The sequence below is a fragment of the Diplotaxodon limnothrissa genome, linkage group LG1 (assembly GCF_057381915.1).
Source record: "Diplotaxodon limnothrissa isolate DT_005_m linkage group LG1, D_limnothrissa_male_GT1.1, whole genome shotgun sequence".
NCBI lineage: Eukaryota > Metazoa > Chordata > Actinopteri > Cichliformes > Cichlidae > Diplotaxodon > Diplotaxodon limnothrissa.
In genome coordinates this window covers 19,747,877-19,773,814 of record NC_140596.1, presented here as the reverse complement: position 1 = coordinate 19,773,814, position 25,938 = coordinate 19,747,877, and the positions used below count along the sequence as shown (strand labels likewise).

The 25,938-nt window shown below is 40.2% G+C and overlaps 1 protein-coding gene across 1 annotated transcript in view; it reads right to left on the bottom strand.

Annotated features, from left to right (window-relative positions):
* The window catches only part of rnf111 (ring finger protein 111), a 39,083-nt gene extending 14,771 nt beyond the window's left edge, over window positions 1–24,312 (bottom strand). Inside the window, exons 1-8 of the mRNA XM_085375527.1 lie at window positions 24,240–24,312; window positions 23,841–23,903; window positions 19,142–20,101; window positions 13,306–13,438; window positions 5,428–5,582; window positions 3,399–3,596; window positions 2,815–3,191; window positions 489–741 (exon numbers count right to left, since the gene is read on the bottom strand). Coding sequence (XP_085231653.1) covers window positions 489–741; window positions 2,815–3,191; window positions 3,399–3,596; window positions 5,428–5,582; window positions 13,306–13,438; window positions 19,142–20,018 — 1,993 coding nt within the window. The 5' untranslated portion in view covers window positions 20,019–20,101; window positions 23,841–23,903; window positions 24,240–24,312. The remainder of the gene's footprint in view (window positions 1–488; window positions 742–2,814; window positions 3,192–3,398; window positions 3,597–5,427; window positions 5,583–13,305; window positions 13,439–19,141; window positions 20,102–23,840; window positions 23,904–24,239) is intronic.
* Between the last annotated feature and the right edge of the window lie 1,626 nt (window positions 24,313–25,938).

Below are 25,938 nucleotides of genomic sequence, written 5' to 3'. Positions count from 1 at the left end.
AACTGACGGTTCTGTCTCTTTACTATAAAAGACTGGTATAGCATTAGGATTGTTTTAACAGTACATTTTAGAATATTATATATGACAGAAAATAAGAAAAAACCCATTATAGGTCCTCTTGGGGCCTTGCCCGTTTCCTGTTTTGAATTTGAATTTGTTAATATTTGTCCACACTGCACTGAAACAGGGAGGGTGGACAAGTAAGGGAAAGGTAAGGAGAGGCACCAGTGACTCTAAATTTTCACGACATCCCCACCAAGAATCCTCATCGCATTGCTTCAGACTAACCAGATACTGGAAAATTCTGAGTAGCAAATTAAGTTTCTCAGCACTGAGCACATTAACCTGTTAGCCAGCACTAGTGTCTGTGAGCAAGCATTGGTTAGTATTATTGCATTGCAAATCTGTTTTCATAGGCAGCAGCAAACATTCAAAATGCATTTTCAAAAGTTTAAAAAGTCTGATGTAATGTACTGCGTTGTACTCACAAGTTGGGTGCATGTAATGTCTGCAGGGCTGGGGCTGTGTTTGCGGCTGGGGCTGAGCCACCATAGGGGAGTTGAATGAGTCCACCACACTTGGCTGACTGGGCCCAGGGGTGGGCTGGGAAACATAAGCAGGGGGCCGTGAGGTGGAACCTGGGCAGCAAGGGTCAAAGGCTGAAGTGCTGCCATGGAAACTCGCCCCGCTGTTTCCACTGCTCCGAACGCTGCTGTTGCTCAGGTCCACTGGCAAAGTTTGCTATGAAAGGAAGACAGACATTTCAGAAAGAATTGGGACCAAATCTGCAGAACACTGAGCTCGTCTTTCTGAGTGAAAAAAAAAACCCATCAGGAACCTCTACTTAGTTTTTTCTCCCTCAGTCTCTAACTACAGTGCTGTGAGGAAGTGTTTGAATCCTTAATGACTTCTTTTTTCACATTTTTGTCACACATGTCAATGAAACTTCATTTAAGACAAAGACAAATCAAGTAAATACAAAAAGCAGTTTATAAGATGGTGATTTTGTAGCAAAAGAAATTGCCCCCTAAATCTAATAACTGGTTGTGCCACTCTTAACAGCAACAATTGCCATAAAGTGCTTGCAGCAACTGGCACAGAGTCTTTCAGATCGCCGTGAAGGAACTTTGGTCCGCTCTTCTTTGCAGAATTGTTTTAATTCGGCCACACTGGAGGGTTTTCGTGCATGAACAGTCTGTTTAAGGTCACGCCACAACATCTGAATCAGATTTACGTCCACTCTTTGAGTGGGCCATTCCAAAACCTTCATTTTGTTTTTGTTTCTTCAGCCATTCAGAGGTGGAGTTGCTGGTGTGTTTCTGATCATTATTATGTGTGTTGTTTTTGGTCAGCAGTGGTTTTGCCTTGGAATCCTCACATAAATGCCATTTTTTAACAACTCTCCTTCTTATTGCTGAATCATGAACTCTGACCTTAACTGAAACAAGTGAGGCCCGCAGTTCTAGTTGATTCCAGGGAAGGTTCACCACTGTTCCAAATTTTCTACACGTGTGGACTCAAGTGAACCCTCACTGTAGTTTACTTGAGTCGCAAAGCCTTAAAAATGTCTCTGTAACCCTTTCCAGGCTGAGAGATGTAAATGTAAATCATATGTTCTTGAGATGCTTTGGCGTGACCTTAAACAGGCCGTTCATGCTGGAAAACTCTCCATCGTGGCTGAATTAAAACAAACGGGCCAAAATTCACACCAATGTGAAACACTCACTTCCAGTTATCACAAATACTTGATTGCAATTCTTGCTGCCAATGGTGGCATAACCAGTTATTAGGGTTGAGGGGCAATACGTTTTTTACACGGGGTCACACCTGAAAAGCATTTTATGGACATAAAATGCATACACTATTATATATTGTACATATATTTATTAGTTTCAGGTTGGCCATTCTTGTATTTTGCTCGTTTGTGTTGTTGTGTTTGCACATCTCTGTTGCTTGTGGGGCTCGCACACAAGAATTTCACTCGCATGTGCTGTGCCAGTGTGCCTGCACATGTGATGTGACAATAAAAAGTGATTTGATTTGATTTGATTTGATTTAAAATGATGATAAACAAAAATTCTGTATTGACTTATTTTTGAGAAGTACTAAAATGTGTTTGAGGATTCGAAGCATAAAACAGACACAAGACAAATATGCAAAATGAAACAAAACGACTAACAAATCAGAAAGGGGGCAAGTAGTTTTTCGCAGCACTGTAAATAAAACATTAATGATCACATTCACTGATTGATTCCAAATGCATCATGAAGCTTTGACAAAAACAGGCTCAGAAGTTGTCGTGGAATAAAATAATAACAAAAAATCCTCTCACTTCATTCACCCTGCACTCTACTGAAGGTTATGGATACTGTAGGGATATAACGAGTCCTCATGACAGAGTGAGTACAGCTGTTCTGTGTTTCCAAACACCTGTCAGATAATCTCAATAAATGCCTGGAATGAGGCAAAGAATGAAGCAACAATGAAGGTAGCTAAAAGCCTCTAACCTGACTACTGTAACTCCCCATTACTCAGACTACATCATTGCTCTTCAACATAAGGGTGATTCAGTATTTGGGGCAGTTCTTTGCTGACAATATACATTTGGATAAATATTTAACTTAATAAATTATTTTTTCCTTAGCTCTGATCTTCCCTTAGCTCCACTTAAAATATCTCTGGGGTGCCAGGATTTCTTCATGCAAGAAAATAAACCTTAGTGGTCACGAAAACCTGGTTTGTGTGGAATCAGCGTATGCTTATACTGCCTCGCTAACAGCTATGAATCAATAAATATTGTACAAACAGCCATACTTGGTCATGGTAGTGGGCTGCGTTGCTGCTACTACTGCTGTTGCTGCTGCTGCTGACTCCGGCGCAGGGGGCGGGCAGAGCACTGGGTCGCACCACGGGGCATATCGGCTCCGGAAAAAGCATGGTGCCTGGGGGCTGCGGTGCTGGGTGGTGGGCATGATGGAGAAAGTGTTGAGTGTTGCTGTGGCTGTGCTGAGAGCTGCTGGTCTGCTGAGGGGACGACGCCTGCAAGCAACTTGGATGGGAGTGGCTCAGGGGCAGGTGACCAGGGGAGGGGCCTCCGCATGGTGAGTGCTGCTGACAACAGGATGGGAGCCTAGGCATGGCCACGCCTGCATTTTCTCCTGTTGTACCTGACAAACCTGGTCTGTTGTCATCTGATGAGAGAAAGATATATGAGAATTATTTTTCTTTTTAAAAATGCTTTTACAGGGCAGACAATATCACAGAGGACCACACAATACAGACTAATTAGAAATTGGCCACTAAAAAGAATTGATTTTTTAAACACAAGATGTCTCCAGACAACAGTTGAAATGAAACCGCCTGCTGCAGCAATGTCAACATGCTGTGTCCTGTCTTACCCTCTGGACCTGTGCGAGCAGAGCCACTTGGCCTCTGTGTGTGCATACTTTCAGGTGTTGAACCTGGGCAGCTAGTGGAAGGGCCTGGGGCATCATTGAGCTCTGAGGTAGAGGCTTGATGGGATGATGATGATGATGAGGACGACCTGACTGTTTGAGGCTGAATCCCGCCAGAGGTTGTTGGCACAACTGAGAGATCTGTGGATTAAAAAAAAAACAAAATCAAATGGTAATCAGAAAAGATTATGTCACCAGAATAAAAACCAGCTGACTTTTGTCAGTTGAGTTATTGATCAGAAGTAGGGTGGGAATCGGGAAGTTCAGTTCCTTGGAAGTGTTAGCCTGCTTGCCTATCAATCCCCTTTATCGACTTCACTTGTGCTACAATCAGCTGATTTCAGTTTGCAGGAGGACGAAGATAGTGGCACAGTCTACAGTGTGGTTATGACATTACTTTTATTTTTATTACACAAAAGCATGGGAGCGCAAAGTGCAAAATCCATCCATTACAGAAACAAATGAATTAGACTTGTAACAGAACTTTGGCTCTTTGCAAGCAACTCCACAGGCAGTATGCTAATGCTAAGTTAGCTAGAACACAGACTGATGATAAAGCTGAGTGAATGCCCAGCAGCCAGACCGTGTACTTTAACAGGTAACAAGCAGATGAGGAGTTGGGCTGCTGTGGCGATTTATTTTGTGCTGTCGGCTTTGTGTAAATAATAAGAGAAATATCATATGTGTGTCCTCATTAGGATAGGGATTCGTGTTGGTGTGTGGAACCTATAGGTTTATATTGTTAACTGGTAATTGTCAGACGGTCTGTTTCAGGTCATTTTATAGAAAAATGTGAAAGTAATGTTAACGAATAGTAGTAATAATTAATTACTCCAAGGATAAAGACATTAAGTAATGTACAGCATTACGTTTAAGACAAGTGTTCTGTGTAATAGGTAATAATTACTTTTTTGAGTAATGAGCCCAATAATGATCACAACAAAGAGGGGAAACACCTCCAGCGTGCAACATTTGACCACACAGCACGCTATTAATTTCTAGGAATGCAATGTCTTTGATATGCTGCTTAGAAATCTTGGCCACTCTCAAAGCAGAGCCAGAGAGAACTTGATGAGAATCGATAAGGAATCGAATCAATAACTGATATCGATTATGGAATCGGAATCGCTTATTTCTTATCGATTCCCAAGCACGATTATGTGTGGAGGAGACACTGTGGTATTTGTGCACACTGGTAATGTCTGCCATACCATAGTGTCTGCAGAGGCTTAGCAGCCAAGTAGAAGAGCAGACCTTATTAGCATTCCAGTGTGTAAATACCATCTGCTTTTCATATTCACAAATTAATTTCCCCTCTTTCTCCTAAGAAATGCAAATGCTCTAATACTGCGTGAGGCACCATTTTGCTACCCATCACAGGCGCAGGCTGATACAGAGAATGACATCCAGGCTAAGAGACAAATACCAATACAAAGCAATGTAACAGAAAATAAAGTGCGAGATACGAATACACTGAAAAGAAATGCAACCTTACTGGTTTAGGTTAATGTTGTCACAGAACCATACAAAGCTGAGTATGAACTAGAATGACACTAAAATTTAAGTCAATTTAATAAATAATTAGCCAATTCTGTTACTAATTGTACGTTTTTTGGTAAAATATCGCTTTTGGTTCCACTCAACATTAGATCTTTGTCTGCTTACTTTACATCTCATATCTAAATTTAAAACACTCCAGAGATGTGCATGTGGCTTAAATTAAAGTTCTGTAACAACTTGACAATTAAATCCAGTATTTTTGAGTATTTTTAAGTTTAATTTTAAATGTTTTTTCCTTGTATATATTTTAGTCTTAGTTTTATCTTTCACAGTTGTAGACTGTGACAAATAAGTTACTACAACTCTCGCACAGCTTGCATGAAAAGTACATTAGCTGAGTCAGTAAGACCCAAGTTAAAACATCGCTTAGTAATCTTTTAACCAGGCTTTGTTGAAACGAGTTCTGTGTTACCATCTTCATCAACCGTGAGGTCCACCACCTCCCCAGCATTCTGCCGCAGCGGTTGGATAACAGTGGAGAGCCTGTGACGTCCACGTGGCTCCTGGAGGCGATTCTGGGAGCAACTATTACCCCACATTCGGCCAAGACCCCCCACTGAGCGTGACCTGCAGAAAATAGACACATTGAAAAAAGGGGAGAAAGAAAAAGAGACTGTTACAACATGCTGGAGTTCAGGACCACCGGGACTATTCTCACAGCTCACTGAAGCATTTGCTTTACAAGAGCCAGACCAGTTCATTTCCAGGCCAGCAGATGCTGCTGCTGCAAAAGTGGATGAGGAAGTAAAAGTGAGCAGATCTGACAGAAGGACTTTGTGTAATGGCTTGTTTTGCTGCAGCATCTAAAACAGTGCATGGTAGGCTAGGGATGTGTGTGACTAGTCAGTGATACGTTTAAATGTTAGTACTCTGCTAATATAAATAATGGTCAATGCCTTTTAACTGCTAAGCAACCATCCACCACTAGTTAGCAACAGCCCCTATGACTCTGTGGCAGTAAGCTGTAAATGAGCATGCTGGAAAGTAAAACAGATGACAAGCCCTGCAACCAGCGCAGTTCTGTTATACTTTGATCTGCAGCCTGTGGTGGCGTAAAGTGGCATATCACCACCAGAGCAACACAGAACCACAGTCTGCACACGTGTGTGGACCTGCAGAGAAAGAATTACAGCTGGTGCTGCTAAGATAAGCCACACTTGACAAACTAGTCTCCTGTCTTTGTAAAATATTTAACATCATCCATTAGGTTGTGTAGTTTTGCATTCTTTTTTTGTTCTGCACTAATTGTTTTGTTTGAAACTTTAATAATTTACTTAGTAAATTAGTCGCTAAATAAAAAAACCCCAAAAAACAAAAACAATACAAAAAATTGACTTTTAGAATCTGCAGACTTGTTCTGCAATCAGCCTTGCATCTAAATATTCCCATCGTCTCCAACCACCTTTCGTTTTCCTCGAATTAAGTCAAACGCTGTGCTGCTCTTGCCCCACCTTTAGCCCATTTTCTTATCTTTCTTTTAATTTTCTCTCTCCAAGGCTCCGGTCGCTCTACCCCATGGCCTCTGAGACTCAAGTGAGAGGCCAGGGAGTAGCCACATTTCCCTCCACAGCACTGTAAATCTAGGTGATCAGAGGGAGGAGGGCATGACCTCAAGGGACAAGAGTCAAGAGACTAAATGGGAGTGCCGTAAAGCTTGATGCCATGGAGCTCTGCAGCTAGGGAATTTCACTGTGGCTAAATGAGAGATTAAAAACAGGAATACAGAGCAGCAGAGGGAAGGAAGCAACAGCACAGTCTCAGTAACCCTGATGTGACCAGCTCAGAGATTCCTACTGATTGATACATATACATCAGACATCAATATGTTACTGATTAAGTCATTGTTAGATTGACCCTTTTCCTTTTTTTAACCCTTTTTAAGGAGCAAACTGGGGGCAAAAACTTGACTTCTGCCTGGCTTCACAAATGAGTCAATCCTCAGAGACTCAGATGTTAAAACGCTGAGCTTCAGCCATTAAATAAACTTGTTTACAGTCTGGTACAAAAATAGATTTGCTCTCTATTCATAAATTTGCCCTGGCAAATGGCATCTAGGGGTGAGGCCACTTGTTGTCTACTATGTTTCACTCTGGCCAATTCAAATCACTGAACTGAACCTCTGGGCCACATTTGTGGTGTTGGTGACTTTATGAAAAAGCATTTTTTTAAATGGAATTATTTGACACATAGCATGGCTTACAGTGAGTTAGAACCATCTTAATGAGTCAGTGGCTCTGTTTTTGGTTAAATCTGGTATTTCCTTAATCTGCTTACCAGGCACTAACTAGCAGGTAAATGTGTCTGTGTGATACCAACACAGAGTTTATGCACACAGCTTGCTAACAATACTAGCTATGATTAGCTCGTAACTTAGCACCTCACTCTCTTAAGTCTTAATGTGTTCAAGTCTGGCTCCAAATAAAGCATGGTGAGAACCAAAAGCTTACACAGGCAGAGTCCAGTGTGTGAAGTCTTTTGTATACAGAGTATCCTCCTGAAAAAGTGGCGCAATCTCATCACGTTACTATGAAGGAACTTTTCTGCAGCCTGAATATTGAACTGCTAACTGTTGGAATGCATCCATATTAGTTGCCAAGGGAATTCGTCATTGCTGTTTGAATCCAGTTTGAATAAACACTGACTGGAATCTGCTATTGGCTCATGCAGAGTTCATCCAAATCGCTGTGGCAATGAATAATGGTCACCCTGGACATACTGCGGAACACTTTGTACAACATCTGTTTGAGCTCAGGATGTATGCAGAACACAATGCAAAGACCTGCATCCTCATATTTAGATTTTATGGTATTCAGCTCTTCATTTTTTGCATTTTCGTTTTAACCGAGTCCCATTTTGAACATCAGTTTTAACCCTAGAAGCTTTTTTAATCTGGTATGTTTTGGCTACTGGAACACACTAATTTTCTAACTTTTGGGGAAATTAAATTATTTCTCATGTTTTCCTTTTAACACAGAGAAAACAGAGAGAGATCACATGAATTGGAGGCCTTTGCTGTAAACGTCCCAAAATCTTTCTCTTTGTTTTAGCCAAATGACGTACTTGTGACTTCTAAGGGTATTTCCCTGATCTTGTCCGAGCAGATTACAAAACCAAATAGAAACTAGAACAACTGAGTAGAATAGGAAGGATGGACTTACTCACACCAAAGAAAGAAGTGAGCAAATACTGCAATCTTTTTTTCCTTTTACCTTGTTAAGTCATTGTCACGAATGAGGTTTTGTTTTGTATTTTAAAAATAATAATAGGATTTACCACTCTGGGATCACCGGAAGAAATATTAAGACAGACTTGAGTCCAATGAACACTCATGGTAAGCCCTGAAAGCTGGTGAAATAACCAAACTACCAAATACCTTAAACCTATGGAAGTGTTACTGATGAAAACTAATGTTATTTAAAAAGCAAAAGTGTTTACTGCACTGTATAAAGTTAACTAGTAAATAAAAAGCATTATTATTCCTCATTTCACTTTTAGTGAAATGAATTTCACTCACATGTGCTGTGCCAGTGTGCCTGCACATGTGATGTGACAATAAAAAGTGATTTGATTTGATTTGATTTAGTGCCTGCATGTTTTACTTTAATACTTTAAAGATGAATATGTAACGTTTTGAACTGGCTAACTAAGAAACAAACTAATTAAGAGATGGCTTTGATTTCATTGCTTAAATGTAACAGAGCAAACGCTTTGTGCTGAGGGGGATTCCCACTAGCTCATACTGTCCTCGTCCAAATCAGCTTCCTCTGGGACGTACTGCACAATGCAACAATAGAGGAGGAAGCTTATTAAACTTCATACTTCACACATTGCTAACAAACACTTGTTCCTCACCACTGAACACACAGCAGTGAGGGTGGCATCTGTGGGTGGAGGGAGTGGGAGTGGGGGTGAGGGGAGGGGTGTACATGGTGGTTGTACTGGGGTCTAATTGGCCAGCATCCTCAGCTCAGGGTTGATCCCAAGGAGCAGGGCTTGCCACTAGGGATGGGCTCCTAATTAAGCAGCCCTGGGATTATTTTGTAAATATCTGTTTACCACTATGACCCCTTGAGTGTGGCAGCAAAGAGCAAAACAGTACATTGTAAATATGAACACTGTGGGAATGGGTGGCTTGGCAATGTCGAGGCTGTGCCAAACCAAAGTGTTGAGAGACACAAACCCCAGGGAGCTGAGGTTCTGTGCACTGCGGCAATGTAAACTGCTGGGACTGATGCTATGGGCAGCTAAGGCTGGGAGGTTGGGAGTTTAAAGGTTGGGAGGGGATCATACAAGGCCAACAGCACTGTGTAAGAGAGAATAAACAATGTGAGGCATTAAGCTTTGCCCTGACAGCAGTATTGGCTGTGTATTCATAATTTAGGCCTTCCAACTCTAAACACAGAGTAGAAAACTTTCAGGAATCCTGCAGAAAAATGTAGCACGCACATAACGCTCACAGAGAGTCTCGTGATATTCACTGCCCTAATATGCATATACTGAGCTGATTAGCAGAATCAGGGCAGGGACTCATCAAGGGCTTTTTTTTTTTTTTTTAAATTGATCCATGTCAGCTACATAATCCTTGTTTATTGTAACTCACTGTGCTCTGGGTGAACCAGCTGCCAAACGCAGCCCACAGTGCACTGCTAAAACACTGGAATTTTCTCCTGACGCACGGCTTTACAGGCGAGTCAACTGCATGAACGAATAAATAACTGCCAGCCGTTCAAATTCATGATGAGAACACTGACAGCAAGTCAAATGACCAATCTGAGAGGCAGTGGGTTAAAAATGGAAACACTTTACTTAATTTTTTTAGCGTTTTTTCCCCACTTATGTCAAAAGTGCTGCTGTTGGTTTAAACCTGAATTTGGAGTGCCACATTTTGCACAAGCTGGGAGTGAAGAGAGGCTGTCCAACCCTGTATGGTTTTACTTATCAGGCCATTTATTATGTTATCTTCAGCTTTTACACTGCATTCCAGTCTTTTTGACTGGTTTTGGCTGCTCTAAGACTGTTTCTCTCCGTTTTCAGAATAAAAAGTATATCTATGTGTAGTGAGACTTAGGAAACCCACTCTTCTGCCTACAGAAGTTGTTTTCATGCAAATGCATCACACACAATTAAATAAATCACATCAGAAGCAGCCAATCACCCAAAATACCAAGAAAAAGTCACGATACAATATGTATGTGGGTTTTCATACTTCTGAATATCGTGCCTGTACTAATATAAACTGCATGTGAACATATAAATTAGACCACTGGCAGTGTGAACAAAGATTTCACTGCTCATTCTCCTGGCCTTTGATTCTCCGCCCTTCTGCTCTGCTGCTGCCCATCCCCCTTACAGCAGAGCTCATCTCTACATTCTCTAATGAGACAGGACATCTTTGAAAGTGAGGAAAACAGGCAGACAGGCCATGACATTGCAGGCTGGGTATACTCACTTCCAGGAACTATTTTTCATATATTACTGATAGACTAATGTGAAAGGTAGGAACAGGAAAAATATGGTTAAAGACAGAAAGCCAAAGGAGACAGATGGAGGTTAACACAGAGGGAGAGGTTTGTGAACTGAGCTGCATAATCGCCTGCATGAGGAGACAAGAAGTTATATGAGAAGAGAGAGAAAAGATTCATTGGGTGAGGAAAATGGAGGTGGGTGTAGTGGAATACAACTTCTCTAAACACACTGCTCTCAAATGTCTGTCTCTAACTAGCATCCATATCAAAAAGACTTGAGCATTATATACAGTGATATGGCAGCCATGATACCAATCAGGCTATGCAATGTATACAGTGTTTCCCTAAATACGGACTTTACTTGTGTGAGATGCCCAGGTATATCAAAAGTAGGATAAGTATATTCTGCATGTCATTTTAGCAGTTTCTTTATTAGTGAGTAATTCTGTTAGCTGGCACTGCTGTGGCGGTCCTTGATATCATTTAGCTGTCTCTCCAGAAAGTCTATTACGCAGTTGTGCACAGTCCAACCAGCCTTGTGCATGCCGTCGTTCTGCTGTGGAGAACCACTCTAAACAACAACAAAAAGGTACAGAACTGGTTCATGTGCTGCAATGCTAAGCCCAAGAGGCTGCAGAGCAAAACTAGGACTACAACTTTCTCCGTACGCACCAGAGGTTGGTAAAGTTGGACTCCATCCTCGGGATAAGGGACTCAGTGTGGAAGCAGCTAGTTATTGTTGTTATTCTTTGCCACAATATAGCACTACATCTACTCCATGGTAGTTTTAAGCTTACATAATAAACCTCTAGTGATGTTAAAAAAACAAGTCTGGAATACGTTCTGATGTATACATGTATACATGTATACATGAAACATGAATTTTAGAATTATTCTGTGATATGGGATCATTATTCACATTGGTTATATATAGTTTTACAATTTTAGTAGCATATAAAAAAGCGGCATGTCAAAGTGACTTTTTTTTGTCCCTGCCACTTAAATCATTCGTGGTGTAACAAGTTAACTATATTTAACTATAAACCTTTAGTCACGCATCTGGTTGACCTCACATTGTGCTTGACATATCTAGAAAGATTTAAATGGCAGAGGCACAGCGTAGGTGGCTTCAGGGTGATGTGGGTTTACAGCTATAAACATGTAGGCATGCAGCTCTACTAGGACTGGTTTCTCTGTTCAATGTAAGCAGAGCTATGGAATCCATGAGCAAAACAAATCAACTAAAGCACTACACACCCCCATCCTACAACTTCTCTTTAAGCAAGCAATGACCAACCTGCACTTACTCCTTTTTCTAGTTCTGTCAAAATGGCTACACCCACACTAACAAAACCAGCTGTCTAGCGCTTGGTTTAAGTCTTATAAGGCATTTTAAACTATCCTTACTGCACATTATCACAGATCAACCCTTAAAATAAAAGGTCTAAGCGAGCAAAGTGCTGAAGCTGGAGCTAACAGTGTCTTAGCTATTCCAGTAAATTTAAGAGGAAAGCCATGTCCTGATACAAAGCAATTCCCCTTTGCTCTGCAGCTGATGTCTGGTAAAGATTTCACAGTGGTTAGGCTACATCACACAGAACTAGATAAGTTGTTACCCTCCTGGTAACCCCACCCCAGATGCTAGAGAAAAATGTGCATTTCCTAACTGGATGGCAAGTGAGTTGCCGGCTGTCACTATGTGAAAACAGTTGCAAAGAGGACCCTACTGCACCAAAGATCTTATTTGGTTAATAGCAGACTGCAATGGTCACCCTTAGTTTGAATGGAAGATGCTCTTCTCTTGATGAGTTAAAATTGACCCACTGAGCTAAAACTGGATAAAAATGCAAAGCAAAATAGAAAAAAAAAAGATTTACCATATTGTGACAAACAACATGTTTCAAAATGCGCAGTTTCTACAAATGGTCTCTTTTCAGTTTGTGTTGCACTTCTCATAGTTTCACGAACACTTGGAAGGGGTTTGCAGGTGTTTGTAGACAAGATTGTTTCTTCCATGCAAACTACAGTCGAGTGCAGCAACCTGCTAATGACCAAAGCAACAGTAAGGTGGTTTTCAGTGCAGCACTGTGTACCTCTTTGTGATCAGTTTCTAGTTTCAGTTTTCACTAGTGACTTCTTGCCAATTGTCACAGAAGAAACAATTTTCTCTGGTGACCAGTGGTTACTGGGCGTCACTGGCAGATCTCTAGGACTGCATGAATGAAGCTTTAGCATCTGCCACTAACCAGCAGGCATTCACATGGTATGCATATTTTTTTCCAGCAACCTGTGGATTGCCAGATAGTTGCCAACCAGTCTCTTAGCATTGGTGCCTCCCATCTAATGCATTTACCATTCCCTCATATGTCAATCAACAGAATCATTCACTCCCATAGGTAGTCATGTCAGTAGCTCGTGTCAAAGTTGAGGAGTTATTACCTAGTCTGCTAAAAGGTACGCTAAGGATGTAGCTTTGCCAGAAACTTTAGTATCTGCAGAAAGTCTCGCATTAATCTGCCACACTGACCCAAGTGGACACTTTGCATTGTTGTGAAAGCGTAATGCATAGCACTGGTATACAAAAACAGCATTAACAGCACATGCGTAAAAGTCTATTTTTGCAAGTTAAGAAAAGTCCTAACCCAACTTTCACAATACTGGGCTTGAGTTTTTGTTTGCTGATAAAAAAGCAAACTGTACTAACAGTTCAGACGCTTAGTCTGCATCCACCTAAAACCCTTAAGAATTCAAAATAGAATCAGGGTCAAATTAATTTCAGATCTTATTTTACTCTCACTAATTACTCAAAAAGCTGGGGTGCCTACCTGAACCCATCTCCAACTGTGACGATCTCTACCTCACTGTCCGTTGAGGTCACATTGATCTCCTCACTTGCAGGGACAGCAGGAGCGGGAGCTGGAGACGCCTCAATCACCACGACATCCTCGTCCAGAGCACCTGAATAAATCCATTACCAAAAGTTAGTGTAGTACTCCAGACTCCCTACAATACAATATTATCACAATATTTCACTCATGATGCATTATTATTTACATTTTTAACATATTGATTATTAGATCACAGTTATGTGCAAGCCTTCAACTTTCTCTGATGGTGATTGCAGTCAGTCCAGGTCAGAGTTCAACTGCTTGCAGAAAGGTTGCCTCCTATCATGCAATCTGTACCTTGCGATCAACACGCTCAAGCTCTGTGCAACCATTTAGACATCAAAAGCTGCAATCGGTCACAGAACGTTAAAAGATTCAATGCAATCACCAGGCAGATTTTCTTGTAGATGCAAGGATGTTGCTGTCCTACTTTTACTCATGTGACTGAGCCCTTAGCTAGCTTGATGAAGCTGACTCCTAGTTCACAGCAAAGTGTGTCCAATGTTGGATGTTTTTTCAGTTGAGTCAATAAAATGTATGTTTGCTCACCTAATGTTATCCCAGGATGTACGAGATGAGCCCTCTTTTTCATAGTATCCCCAGAGTAATTTAATGTATTTAAGAAAATATAGATATCATGTGTCCCTGCATTGATACAATACCACCATATGACAATACCATTGTATCAATTTCCCCCCCAGTTCTAATAAACTGACCAGATACTATCTGATAAATGCAAATATCATCTAACTACAATAAAACAAACAGCATAAACATGTCATAGTCCGAATTTTTATTAATCTCAGTTTTCTGCTTACCAGAATCAAGTTAAATATAAATAACTAGCTTAAAGCATACAAATAACCCAACCAATAAACCTTTGTGCTGAAATTGCTCAGTTCAGCAGCTCTGGGCACAAGAGAAATGTAATCAATGCAACAGATCCCACTCTATCTCTACTTGCACTTAACACCATGGGACCTTAACACTAAGGTGCGTCTGCAAAGCGTTAATGGTTGCACTGACACATCAAAAGAAGGAAACCAGAAGATATTATTACATTATTTGTAAAGTAATCCATTTTAAAAAATACAATAAGCATTATGCAAACCCACAAATGTGTATTTATTTAATTTTACGATTTATATCTAATGTATGTGGTCAATTAATAACACTCAAGGGGTCCTGTGTGGGTGCATGTATTAATGCCACCCACATTATACTCAAGGAGCCCAGTGCATCATAGGCACTGCTCAAACAGGTTAGTCATGGCAAACTAATTGGAGAGAACTGCATCATTCCTCTCAGCACTGCAAATGGAGGCAGTGCCGGTGCCATGGTAGGGTAATGACAGCAGTGTCCCCAAACATGAATTTATTTTAGGGTTAGCTCCAGACTTGAAACTATAAATTTGTCTCCACTAATGATGACGACAATACACAGTATAAGTCAGAGACATGATTATTTCTGCTTACAGTCCCATGCCTGTTTCTAATTATTATCACAATATCTCAGTGCAAGTCAGAGTTGCTGACTCATGCATTGGGTGTTTCAGTCAAACTTACAACTTCTCTCCGACATGGTTGGCCTTCCACATAAATACCAAGGCAGGCTTACAGCGTATAGCACATTTAAACTGTAACACCTTATGATCTCTAAGGAATGAAATTCAGAAAGATTTGTAGAACAGAGCTTGTGGAAGCTGGTTAAGAGATTTTAAAATAACTTAAATTAATGCTTGCTTAATTTACTTAGTGCTAGAGTATATTTGTGCACTTTGTTTGCTTAGTTAAACCGTGTCTTTGTGCATATCACCAAGTGACTTGCCATGTTACTGAAGTCTAATTCCCCAGTGTGATTTCTATTCCTACTCTCTCATGAGAACTGCTGCTTAGCACCTTCTGCAAGTCTAGCTGCCTGGCACTCAGGTGAAGCCTTTATGTAGTCACAAAAACAACAAGTTGGTTGGGAACTGTAGCCAATATGTGCAATGTTTAATAAGATAAACAACACCTCGTATTACTATACCTTTTAAAAAAAAACACAACACTGTAAGGACACATAATATGCTTGAGGCAATTTAGTTTGGCCAAGAGTCTGATCTGTGTTTAAACCAGTAATTTACCAGAATTTTTATTTGATTTTGTTAAAGAAATTCAATTAAGGTGTAAACTGCATTGAAACTGAATTGAAATTATATTTGGCTGTGATATTGTTTTCCCATTTTAATACATCGTGTATGATTTAACTCTTTCCTCTCTACATCACACACCTACGTCAAACCCTGGACAAGAAAGGTTTCATCACTTGCCTCCTTGCTTTTCCCTGCTGTAAACAAATGCCTTGTTTTTCCTCAGAGACTCACTGTTTCTATGCAAAGGCTGCTGCTCTACAGTGTTTGAGTTTTCTCCCACCTGTCTCCCACCACAAAGGCACAACAACTAACTTTCCATTCTCCCTTAGGGCCACAGCAGCAGAAATATCGCTCGGGCTAAACAGCTACATGAAAGAAACAATGAACGAAGGCGGAGGTGGAGCTTTTCAAAGGATTTCATTCTTACAGTCACTGAGAAACAAATCACAAAGTTATAGTTTGAATTTAGTGGCTTCATAAACCTGAACAGGTACAGAGGGCAGCAGTTGGCATTTCTCTGAGGTAGGGCTCTGATTATTCAGCCATCAAATTCTAATGTATGTTTCAACATTCATCACATTTATGAAATGCTGTAATGCAAGTCAAAAACTATAATAAAGTTCATTTAATTTTTTTAGTTTCCTTTCATATTAACGGGACATGCTAGTAAGCCAGAATAAAATCTCCTTCTGTAAAAGGAAAACCTGTAGACTCTGATCCAGCTTCAGAAAACAGAAATTAATAGGGTTTTCATTTTGCTCATGTTAGTCTCATTTAGCCATGCTGTGCCAAGCCATGATTTTCCAACAGGCTCACAGCAGGGGCTAGCCAAGCAGCTGTGGTCCGTCTTTATAGGAGGCCAGATGAAGGCCTCTTTCTCTTAAGGACCCTCATGGTACTGTGCGGGTCATGTATAGGTGTACACAGAGCTTTTCAGACCCACATCTATACGTTATGGTGGTCTACTGCCCGCTGGGGGCAGTTTAAAAATTATCTGGAATGCTGACTACTCTTGTTTAGTTTTCAGCTTAGCCTGAAAGAAGTCAAACTATTTAAAGAAGTTCTTTGTAATACAGTGAAACATAGTGTTAAAAACAACTAAGGACTTTCTCAACTTTGGCTCACCACTGCATGTCACCAAACCTAGGCTACAAAAATGGACGAAAATATGGGACCATAAATCTGGCTTTGGCTGTGTCCTGACACTGTGCTGGACGTTACTGCAAGGTCTCGGTAAAGTAGTTCTGTGTTTGGAGCTCAGCACTTCAGTAGCTTCTACTTGAACCTCTGTGGTTAGTTTCACTCTGGTTTTCCCATTTGTGCTTTCAGATTGCAGTACACACTGTTGTATTATTTCAGTGGTATAATTATTATAATATTCACAATTGAATCTACCTCGCTATGGCTTCATGTCAATCACTGCATGTAACCTTGCAAGATAGATGTGTTCGGACACATGCATGCTTCTGAACATGTAAATGTGTGTGTATAACAGCTACACTGACCCATCATTATTATTAAATGAAAGTAAAGAGGATCTTTATGACTTATGATTTAATGTTTAAATTACACCGTAATCTGATCTAATCTGACTGCATTTTGATAGACAGTCATCTGTCTTGTCGCCATAACCTTTTTTTTTCTCACCCGAGTGTTTAAATTGGTGAAAAACACAGTGTGCAAATGTTACATTAAAGAGCAGACACAGGTCTATAGGTCGAAGGTTAAACTGTTAGGGAAAAAAAGCCAAAACATCACAAAAGCATTTTAGCTGTTCAGCTGATATCTGTCCATTTATGTTAGTTATGATTAATTAATTGTATTAAACATACAAAAATCTCTTCATCCTGGAAATGTGTGTTTCTCTCACCTGTGCACTACTGAGATTCTTTTCACACTGTGCGATATATGGGTAGGACTGCTCTAATGGTTGCACCTTAAAACTTCTACGTCACCCCGCCCTAATAGCGATGCTATTGTTCATCTGTGATTCCGCAGTAATTATGGAGTAGGAGACCCTACCCAACCAAACCTGGAGTCCAAAATTGTAACAGCACACCTAAAGAGCTAGCGGCTCCAACTACAGAAACAAATGAGATACTTTTCATCATTAAACTTCTACACCAGAGAATTAGATCCTGATTGTGCTGTGAGGGAACAGGAAGTCTATAAAAATTCCGTACTCTGCTACTCTTGAGTCAGTCTTCTCAGGAAAAGGGAAATTGGTGCAATTGGTGTAATAGGTGAACTATACAGTTCTAACATCTTGAAAGTCAATGTTTGGTACAACCTCCTTCATTTTTAAACACAGTCTGAACTGTGTTAGCCAGGTTTTCTTGTAATTTTGTTAAGTAGTATTAAGGAATAGTTCTCTAGGCTTCTCGAAAGACATTCAAATTTTTTGTTCTGTTCTCTATCAAGATGATCCCACAGTGCTTTGATAATGACTCATATTGTTCCACTATATGTAATATGCTTTTATTGAATTGGCAGTGTGTTTAGGATCGTTGTCATGGTGAAAATTTAAATTGTTGTCAATCAGATGCTTTCCTATTAGAGACATGACTTTCAGATACTCTCCGTCTTCCTTTGATAGTATTTTAAGCCTGTCAGTTCTTCTTTTGCCTAGTTTCCTCCAATTTTTAACGACACTCTGCACACCATTGTAGCTACGTTTTTGGCTAATAACTCTCTGTCAATCACCTTGTTGGCCAAAAAACTTATGTTTATGCCTACCAGACTGTTATTTTTAGCTTTTTGTCATAGATTCGATTAAACAAATGGAACTAAATCATCTGCTTTTGTGACCGGCTGCTGCTAAAAATGAAATTTTAAATTGGTCCTTTGCTAAGATGTCTGTTATTTGTGGACAGTGCTCGTCCATCTCTTGACTAAAAAAGAAAGTATTCCTCTGAAAATTATCAAGTACAAGGACCTGATTGAAAGGGAATTAAAAAAAATAGCAGTTAATGTCCAAAGAGACCGTTTAAAAGTCTGGATAATTACTGATTGAATCCTGGCTCTTTGGAAGAAAAATATAAACAAATAAGGAGTGACTCAATACTTTTGCACATTACTGTATGAATATTACAGTAATTTGGATATATATATATTTTTTTGTTTTTAATCTACCACACTAACAACCTTTATTGTGAATAAAAGCAGTCAGTGAAAGCTGTACGACACATGTTGACCTCACGAGCCATTTCTGTTTTTTCTGTTCCGCTTTTCAGTGCATGTTAATTTAACATTGCATCAACGTACTTCAATTAAAATATGTTAATTCATGCTGGATGGTTGTGCAGCATTAGAGATCATGGTGACCGTGATGTTTAGGAGAAATAATTTCCATCATAATGTTACAAGTGTGGTGAATTTTTCTTCAAAGAGCTGAAAACAACCCATTACATAATGGAAAAATAAATGCCCAGGCTGTGGTGTATAATTTTGCCTGCTGGTACATATAAAACCCATCTTACCCCATGTCATGTCCAAACAATCTAATCTTTCTTTTACAGACTGGTTACTGAGAAAATAAATTATTCCCTTACTTGTCAATTCATTAAGCACTAAAAACTAATCCTACAAAGTAATGTAACACAGAGATAAATGTATAACAAAGTAAGGGTTAGTGATTACCTGAGGCCACAGCAGCACTGTTGGTCTGGCTGCTAGTGCTGCTGACATCTACATACATCTCATCCTCTGCTTCAGTAGAAGATTCAGAGGACAAGTCGCCGCTGAGCTCCTCACTGGAACTACTGGTGCTGTGGTGTAGAGCATACTTCTTGCGTGCAAACATTTCACGATTCTTTCTCTGTTGTAGTAGTCTCTCCTTTTGCTTCTGAGTCCGCTGACCTCCTCCAGGAGCCGTTTTCACAAAGCGTTTCCTATGTAGAGGCCGCCGGCTGCTCAGGCACGCCCGCTTCAGCAGCACGGGCTCAGCATCAGACCGCACCCAGTTATGAGTGCGGCTGCCCCGAGTTCGGCCCATAGCAGGGCGCAAGCCGACTCCAGTGGCTCCGCCTCCTGTCAGGGCAGGGGCCTTATGTTGGCCTCCTGTTGCTCCTGCTTCCCCCTCGTCCTCCGAGCTAAGAGTGTCTGAGTCCCCGAATCGCAGGCTGGATGAAGGGGACGAAGCACAGTCACTAAAAGAGGACTCGTGATTATGCTCATCCTCGCTGGGTTGCTGTAAAAGTTCTACTCTGGGACGCTGAGGTGCCAGTGAACTCTCACTGATGTGGCCATCCTTGAGCGAGCAGTCTGATGGGCCTGCCTGTTGGCCTTTTCGTTTTCTACGTCCGGGAAAGCTCCGTTCTGAGTCTCTATGTGTCCCTGTGTCTCTCAGGGGCCGATGCCTCGACTCACAAAGAGTTTCAAAATCGCTGCCAGCTTTTCCAATCACCTCCATGTTGTTAGGGAAGCTCTTGGATGCCTCCATGGGTTCGGGATTCACCAGTTGCTCCTTCATATGCTCCTGTCTGTTGGCGGCCTCAGACGGCACCTCACTCTTCATGGTGGCAGGTCTGACCTCAAGGAGCAAAAACCAAGTGAACTTGCATTAATTCCAAAGCTTCTCACCACTGCATGTCACCAAACCTAGAAAAGGGGGAAAATGTAAGAGTTAAATAACACAGGTCAGTCAACAAAGAAACAGAAAATAAAATAAGCAAAATGTGAATGAGTACTGTCAGCTCAATGTAGGTCTGATGGATGAGGTATTAATAGTCTATGTTACACAGTAAACACACTTAAAGTCCTCAGTAGTCAGGCAGCTTCAATTGACCAACTTAACTAAATAAGACAATTCAATCATGTGCTTTTCAGTGTTCTTCAAACATGACTACAATCTGCCTTACAGACATCATTTAAACTGAAGTAAATGTAAATGTTTGTTTACACATCCAGAAGAAAATACACGGAGAGGGAAAACCAAAAGCATCAACTACTGATGGACTCTGTTATGGCCTCTGCAGCCTATCCTACAACAAAAACAAAACGACAACAAACAAACAGACAAACAAAAACACTAGATGCAAAAACAGGTAAGAAACATACATTTAATCTAAGATGCATAAAAGAGAAATAGTAGATGATTGTTCTGTACTGATGGTGTTTAAAAGGAGAAAAATAATCATTTCTTAATTCAAGTAAACACTCATTCATGTTGAAACTAAAAAACAAAACTAAACAAAGTCTGAGAATATTTTTATTTGAATACTTTAATAATAAGCTGGATAAAACCTGCAGACAGCTGTCAACAAGTTATTTAATCACTCCTAGCAATGATTTATCATGTCGTCTTTCAGGACTAAACTGTGTTTCCTTATTCCAACTCAAGAGCAGGTGAACACAGCTAGGCCGGAGCTAGACTTCCTGACTCCGAGAAGTGCATGAATGCACGAACAAGTCTTCATTCTTAATATCCTTAACCAAATGCAGCATTTTTTAAATAGACTGTAAGACAATTATACTTCTATTTTCATTCTGCACTGAATTGTTCAAGGTAAACATTTTTGACATTTCACTGGCCAATCAACAACATGAAGAAACAGTAATTCATCTAAAACAATACCTCACCGTCTAAATACAAGACAATCTATTCACTGAACAGGTCATTTTGTTTTCTCATACAAATTAACACAGAATGACCCCAAGCTGCTGATTAAAGACAGTAAATAAATACCCATAGGCTGACTCAAAGTAATGATGAGTCAACAGCCCTGATATGTTTGCATTGTTGTGGATACCAAGAAAAGCATGACAAAAAAAAAAAAAAAATCTGAAAGGGAGACAAATTCTCGCGTTTATTTCATGACTCTGAGACTATATGAGTTATATTTGGGTGCACCAACGTGTATCTGTGAAGAGAAGGAGCCTTTTTCACTCTGGTGCCGCGGGAAATTTTTTCACAGTGGTTTTGAAGTCTCCCAGAACAACGACAAACCCAGTCATTTGTGAAATTTAAACCATTTTTGCACATACAACAAAAAAAAGCAATTTCCGTGACTCCACGTGTACATTCTAAAAGCACACAGCAGTCAACAGTGCTCTTTGCACCAACATGGAGTATAAAAACCGATAGGGCTCTGTTTCCAAACTGTCAAGAAAATCACGATGCCATTTAGTGATCAGTGAAACTGGAAACTGCTTTTAATTCAATCATAAATATCAAATCAAATCCAGAATTCAGTAGATGTAAAGCAGAATACTTTCTTGCAATATATTACATAATAAATATATTGCATAGCTTGGCATTATTGGCAATCCTGGATTTGTGTTTGGAAACATATGGACTGCAAAGGTACACATTAGAAATCTGTAATAGAAAAGGCTTTAAAATTGCTATTAAAAAGGGCAGAAAACATTCTGTTTACATACTGTAGAACATGGGATCCTAGCCTGACCTATATATCCATGTATAAGTGGATACTGGCTTATTTAATATACCTTATGAGCATTCATGTTTTGGCATCAGAATCTTTCGTTTTACTGATTATAATGCAGAGAAATATGTTTGGGGGTAATAGCAACATCACATAGTTGTTCCATCAGAACAGCTAAGGCTCAAAGATTACTGCAGCAAATGCAGTAGAGTAGCACCAGAATGGAGCCAAGCAGTGACTTTGCAATAGGTTAGGTACTGAAGGGTTAATAATCGGCAATCCTATCATGTTCATTTTTCAGTAAAGCTATAATACACTATATGTACCTCAACAGTTGCAAATATATTGATAGAGAAATTTAAACTTCCCAAATATTGGCATTAACACAATCAGTCTAGTTCTGTATAAGGTATTTTCAAGCACGAACAAACTATTTGATCATCTCTTAAAAAGCAGATCAGTATTTTTCTGGCTAACTTTTTTCTGATTTAGGGCGCTTTATACCATCAGTAAACCCAAAGTCAAATAGTCTGCACTGTATGCATGTAGCAACAAGCTGGTCGTACTTGTTGACCCGATGCAATCAGAAAACAAATTCATGATGCTACTATTTCAGAATATAATTTGGGAACATATTGTACCAACTCTGTCAATGCAGCCATCTGGAAGTACAAGTGATGTAACACAACACAAAAATATGAAATCAGTGCTTTGCTAGTCCCTGTCCACATTGTGTGCTGGGAACACACAATTCACAACAATATGAATTGGATTTCAATTTCCTGCTTCAATCTGCTTTTAGAAAAAATGGAGCTAAAAGCTAAAATACCAAACATGAAGAACACTGCATGCATTTAGGACAGACACAAAGTCAGTTGATAGCAAAAATAAGCATTTCTTTTTAAGATACAAAATAGGGATTTAAAAAAAAAAAAAAAAAACACTACACAGTTCAACATGCTCCTGGAACTGTCTGAGTAAAATGCACTGCACTGCTTTGGTATGTACATTTGTGCAACTCGTGTAGGTTATAGAGCATTTCCTGAGACAGAGAAAAGCCAAATGCACAAGTGACGTCCATTAGCAGCATATTGCACAACAGCACCCTGGCTGTCACTTGACCTGAAGATGCAACTTCTGTCAAAGGGGATGCTGGGTTTTATGCGAGCAGAGAGTGATTTGCTTAAGTATTTAGCATAACTGTGAAAAGCACATGCAACAATGGTCTTATATGCTTTTATATATATATATATATATATATATATATATATATATATATATAAAACACATAAGTGAGAGTGCTTCAGATCTCACTGTAAAAGCTGCGCAATGACAAGCATGAATTCAGGGGCCTCAGAGGACAGCCCTGAAGGGGAAAAAAATCCCAAAGGCTCAAAGCTGCACCATAATACTGCTGATTTCTAATGCAGGCGATAAGATCACGAAGAAAAGGGGTAGTTCTACCACGTTAACTGGTGCCTATCTATACTAGAAAATACATGGGGGTGGGTGCAATCAGAAATGGCAACAGCAAACCAATTCAAGATGTACGACTGATTCAGTACTGCTGAGCTCTAACGATACCCACAGTGCTTTCTGACCACTAACAACTGATTAGGCAAGCAAAAACACAGATACATAGATTTATTTAGGCTGGCAGTATCGAGCCTGAAGCTGGGGGCTAAGCATACTTTCTACAACGCTTAACAATTACAATAAGCCCAGCTGCTGTCTGCCTGCCTGCTTGCCTGTCTGTCTGTCTCTCTCTCTCTGTATGTCCCATAAACGGTGCCGAAGTGACTGAGGCTGGATAATGTCGCTTTATTAGGAAAGCACTCGCACCACAATATCAGCTACCAATATTACGATAACGAATCGAGAGAAACCAGAGTGGACAGCAAGCCGTTGCCTGATAAATATCCCAGACAGAAGACAACAAAGACAACACGTACCTGTGTCCAAATCCTTTTTTCAAAATGTGTCACCGTCCTTTTTGCAACATGCGGGGTTGAATCCTGCAGGAAATAGTGACAAGTAGTGAAAACAGGTAGTTTTCTACGTGTTACCCGAACTGCAACTAGGCAGGCCTAGCACGCAGAAATCGCGACCCGGAGGACTGTAGCGGCCGGGATTGTGAAACTGGCAACACAGTCCCGAGCCGTGCCGAGAAGCAAAATCGAAGGCAGTGGGCCCCGGATGGCTACGAGCTAAGCTAATGCTAGCTCCACTTCACTCAGTAAATACTCGATTATTATCAGCCATTTTGGCTCGAAATGGAAACCCAGACGACTCGGACGAGACAATACGACCTCCGTGTTATTTCTCTATGTGACAAGATAAAAAAATCTCACTGTTTGCCCTCGACGAAGTTCCCATTCCTGCCTTCCGAGGCATCCACTGTTGTTTACCCAGCAGGTCGTCTCTTGGCTGGCCGCTTCTACAATGCAGTCATTGCCCGTAATGCCGCATGGGGGCGCTGAACCCCCGCCATCTACTTTTACGACACTTTACGACAGGTTCTTTACTCTTGAAAAGTGTGCCTTAAAAAATAATAATAACAACAATATAAAATGGTCGTTACAACCCAGACGGGAGAGTCTCTCTTTCTGTTTTTTTCTGCCAACAAGAAAAGAGTAGAACACCGGTGTAGTTATAGGTGTTTAATCCTATTGCCGGAGTTAATTTAAGATTATGTAGCGTTATTCGAGCCTCTATTTCAAGTACTAGCACGCCCACTAGTGTCTACTAGTAGACATAGATTTTTTATGAGCATAGATGCGAGATTTTTTTAAATATTAAGTACTATTCTTTTACAAAAAACAAAAACTAAACTAAACTAATATCGCCACATGCATCCAATGATGTAAAATAAAAAGAAAAACAGGAACAAGCTAGATCCTGACATAGTAATATGAAAATGAAGTCACTTTGATTCTACGGTATTTTTTTTTTTATCAGGACTTAATAAAATTAATCTGCCGCTTTGCAAGTCTAAAAATAGACAAATACAACCTCAGTTCCCTTAAAAACACGACGTATTACATTGTGCCTTTATTTATATAAGAAAAATTCAGCCAACATGTAGAAGCAGTGTGTGTGAAAAATACTAAGTCCATACTCACTGCTTTCATAGGAATTAAGACAGTACAAAGCAGCCAGTTTCTGCTAATCAAATGCACTCGTGTAACTGATCATCAGCAAGTGTGAGCGCCTCAATAAAAGTAGAAATTTTGGCATTTTGCTGATCTGTGTCTTATGTTAACACAATGCTTGGGAGTAAAATTCATCAGATCGTAGAGAAGCAGTTGTTAAAGGACTATTTCAAAACAATTTGAAATTCATCATTCTACAGTTAGAACGATTATGCACAGGTGGATAACATTAAAGACAGCTCTGAGGTTTCCCAGGAGAGGACCTGTGAGTAAACTCACCCCAAGATCAGACCATGCAATGCTCAGAAAAACTGCTAAAATAAACAAGTGTTACATGTCAGACTCTTTTAGGATGTTATGATTAAAGTTCATAACAGAACAATTTTTTTTTTAAAAGACTGCTTGCTTGGAAGTGTTGCCAGGAGAAAGCTTCTTCTCTCTAAAAAGACATGACAGCAAGGGTTAGGTTTGAAAAGTTGCATTTGGACAAACCTTGAGACGTCTGAAACAATGTCCTTTGGACAAATGAGATCAAAGTGGAGCTGTATGGCCATAATACAGGGCACCACATTTGGAGAAAGTCACACACCTCATATAAGCAGAAACACCTCATATCAGCTGTCAAGCACAGTAGGGTGAAGGTTTGTTTTGTTTTGCAGCCACAGGACCTGGACAACCTGCAGCCATCAATTCAAACATGAACTGCTCTGCATTTCGGAGTTTTCTAGAATCAAATGTGAGGCCATCTGTCCAGCAGCTAAAACTTGGCCTAAATCAGGTCATGCAACATGTCAGTGATCCCAAGCACAGCAGAAAATATACAGCAGCATGGGAGAAAAAGAAAATCAATGTGCCGCAATGACCAATCAAAGTCCAGACCTGAACCTGACTGATATGC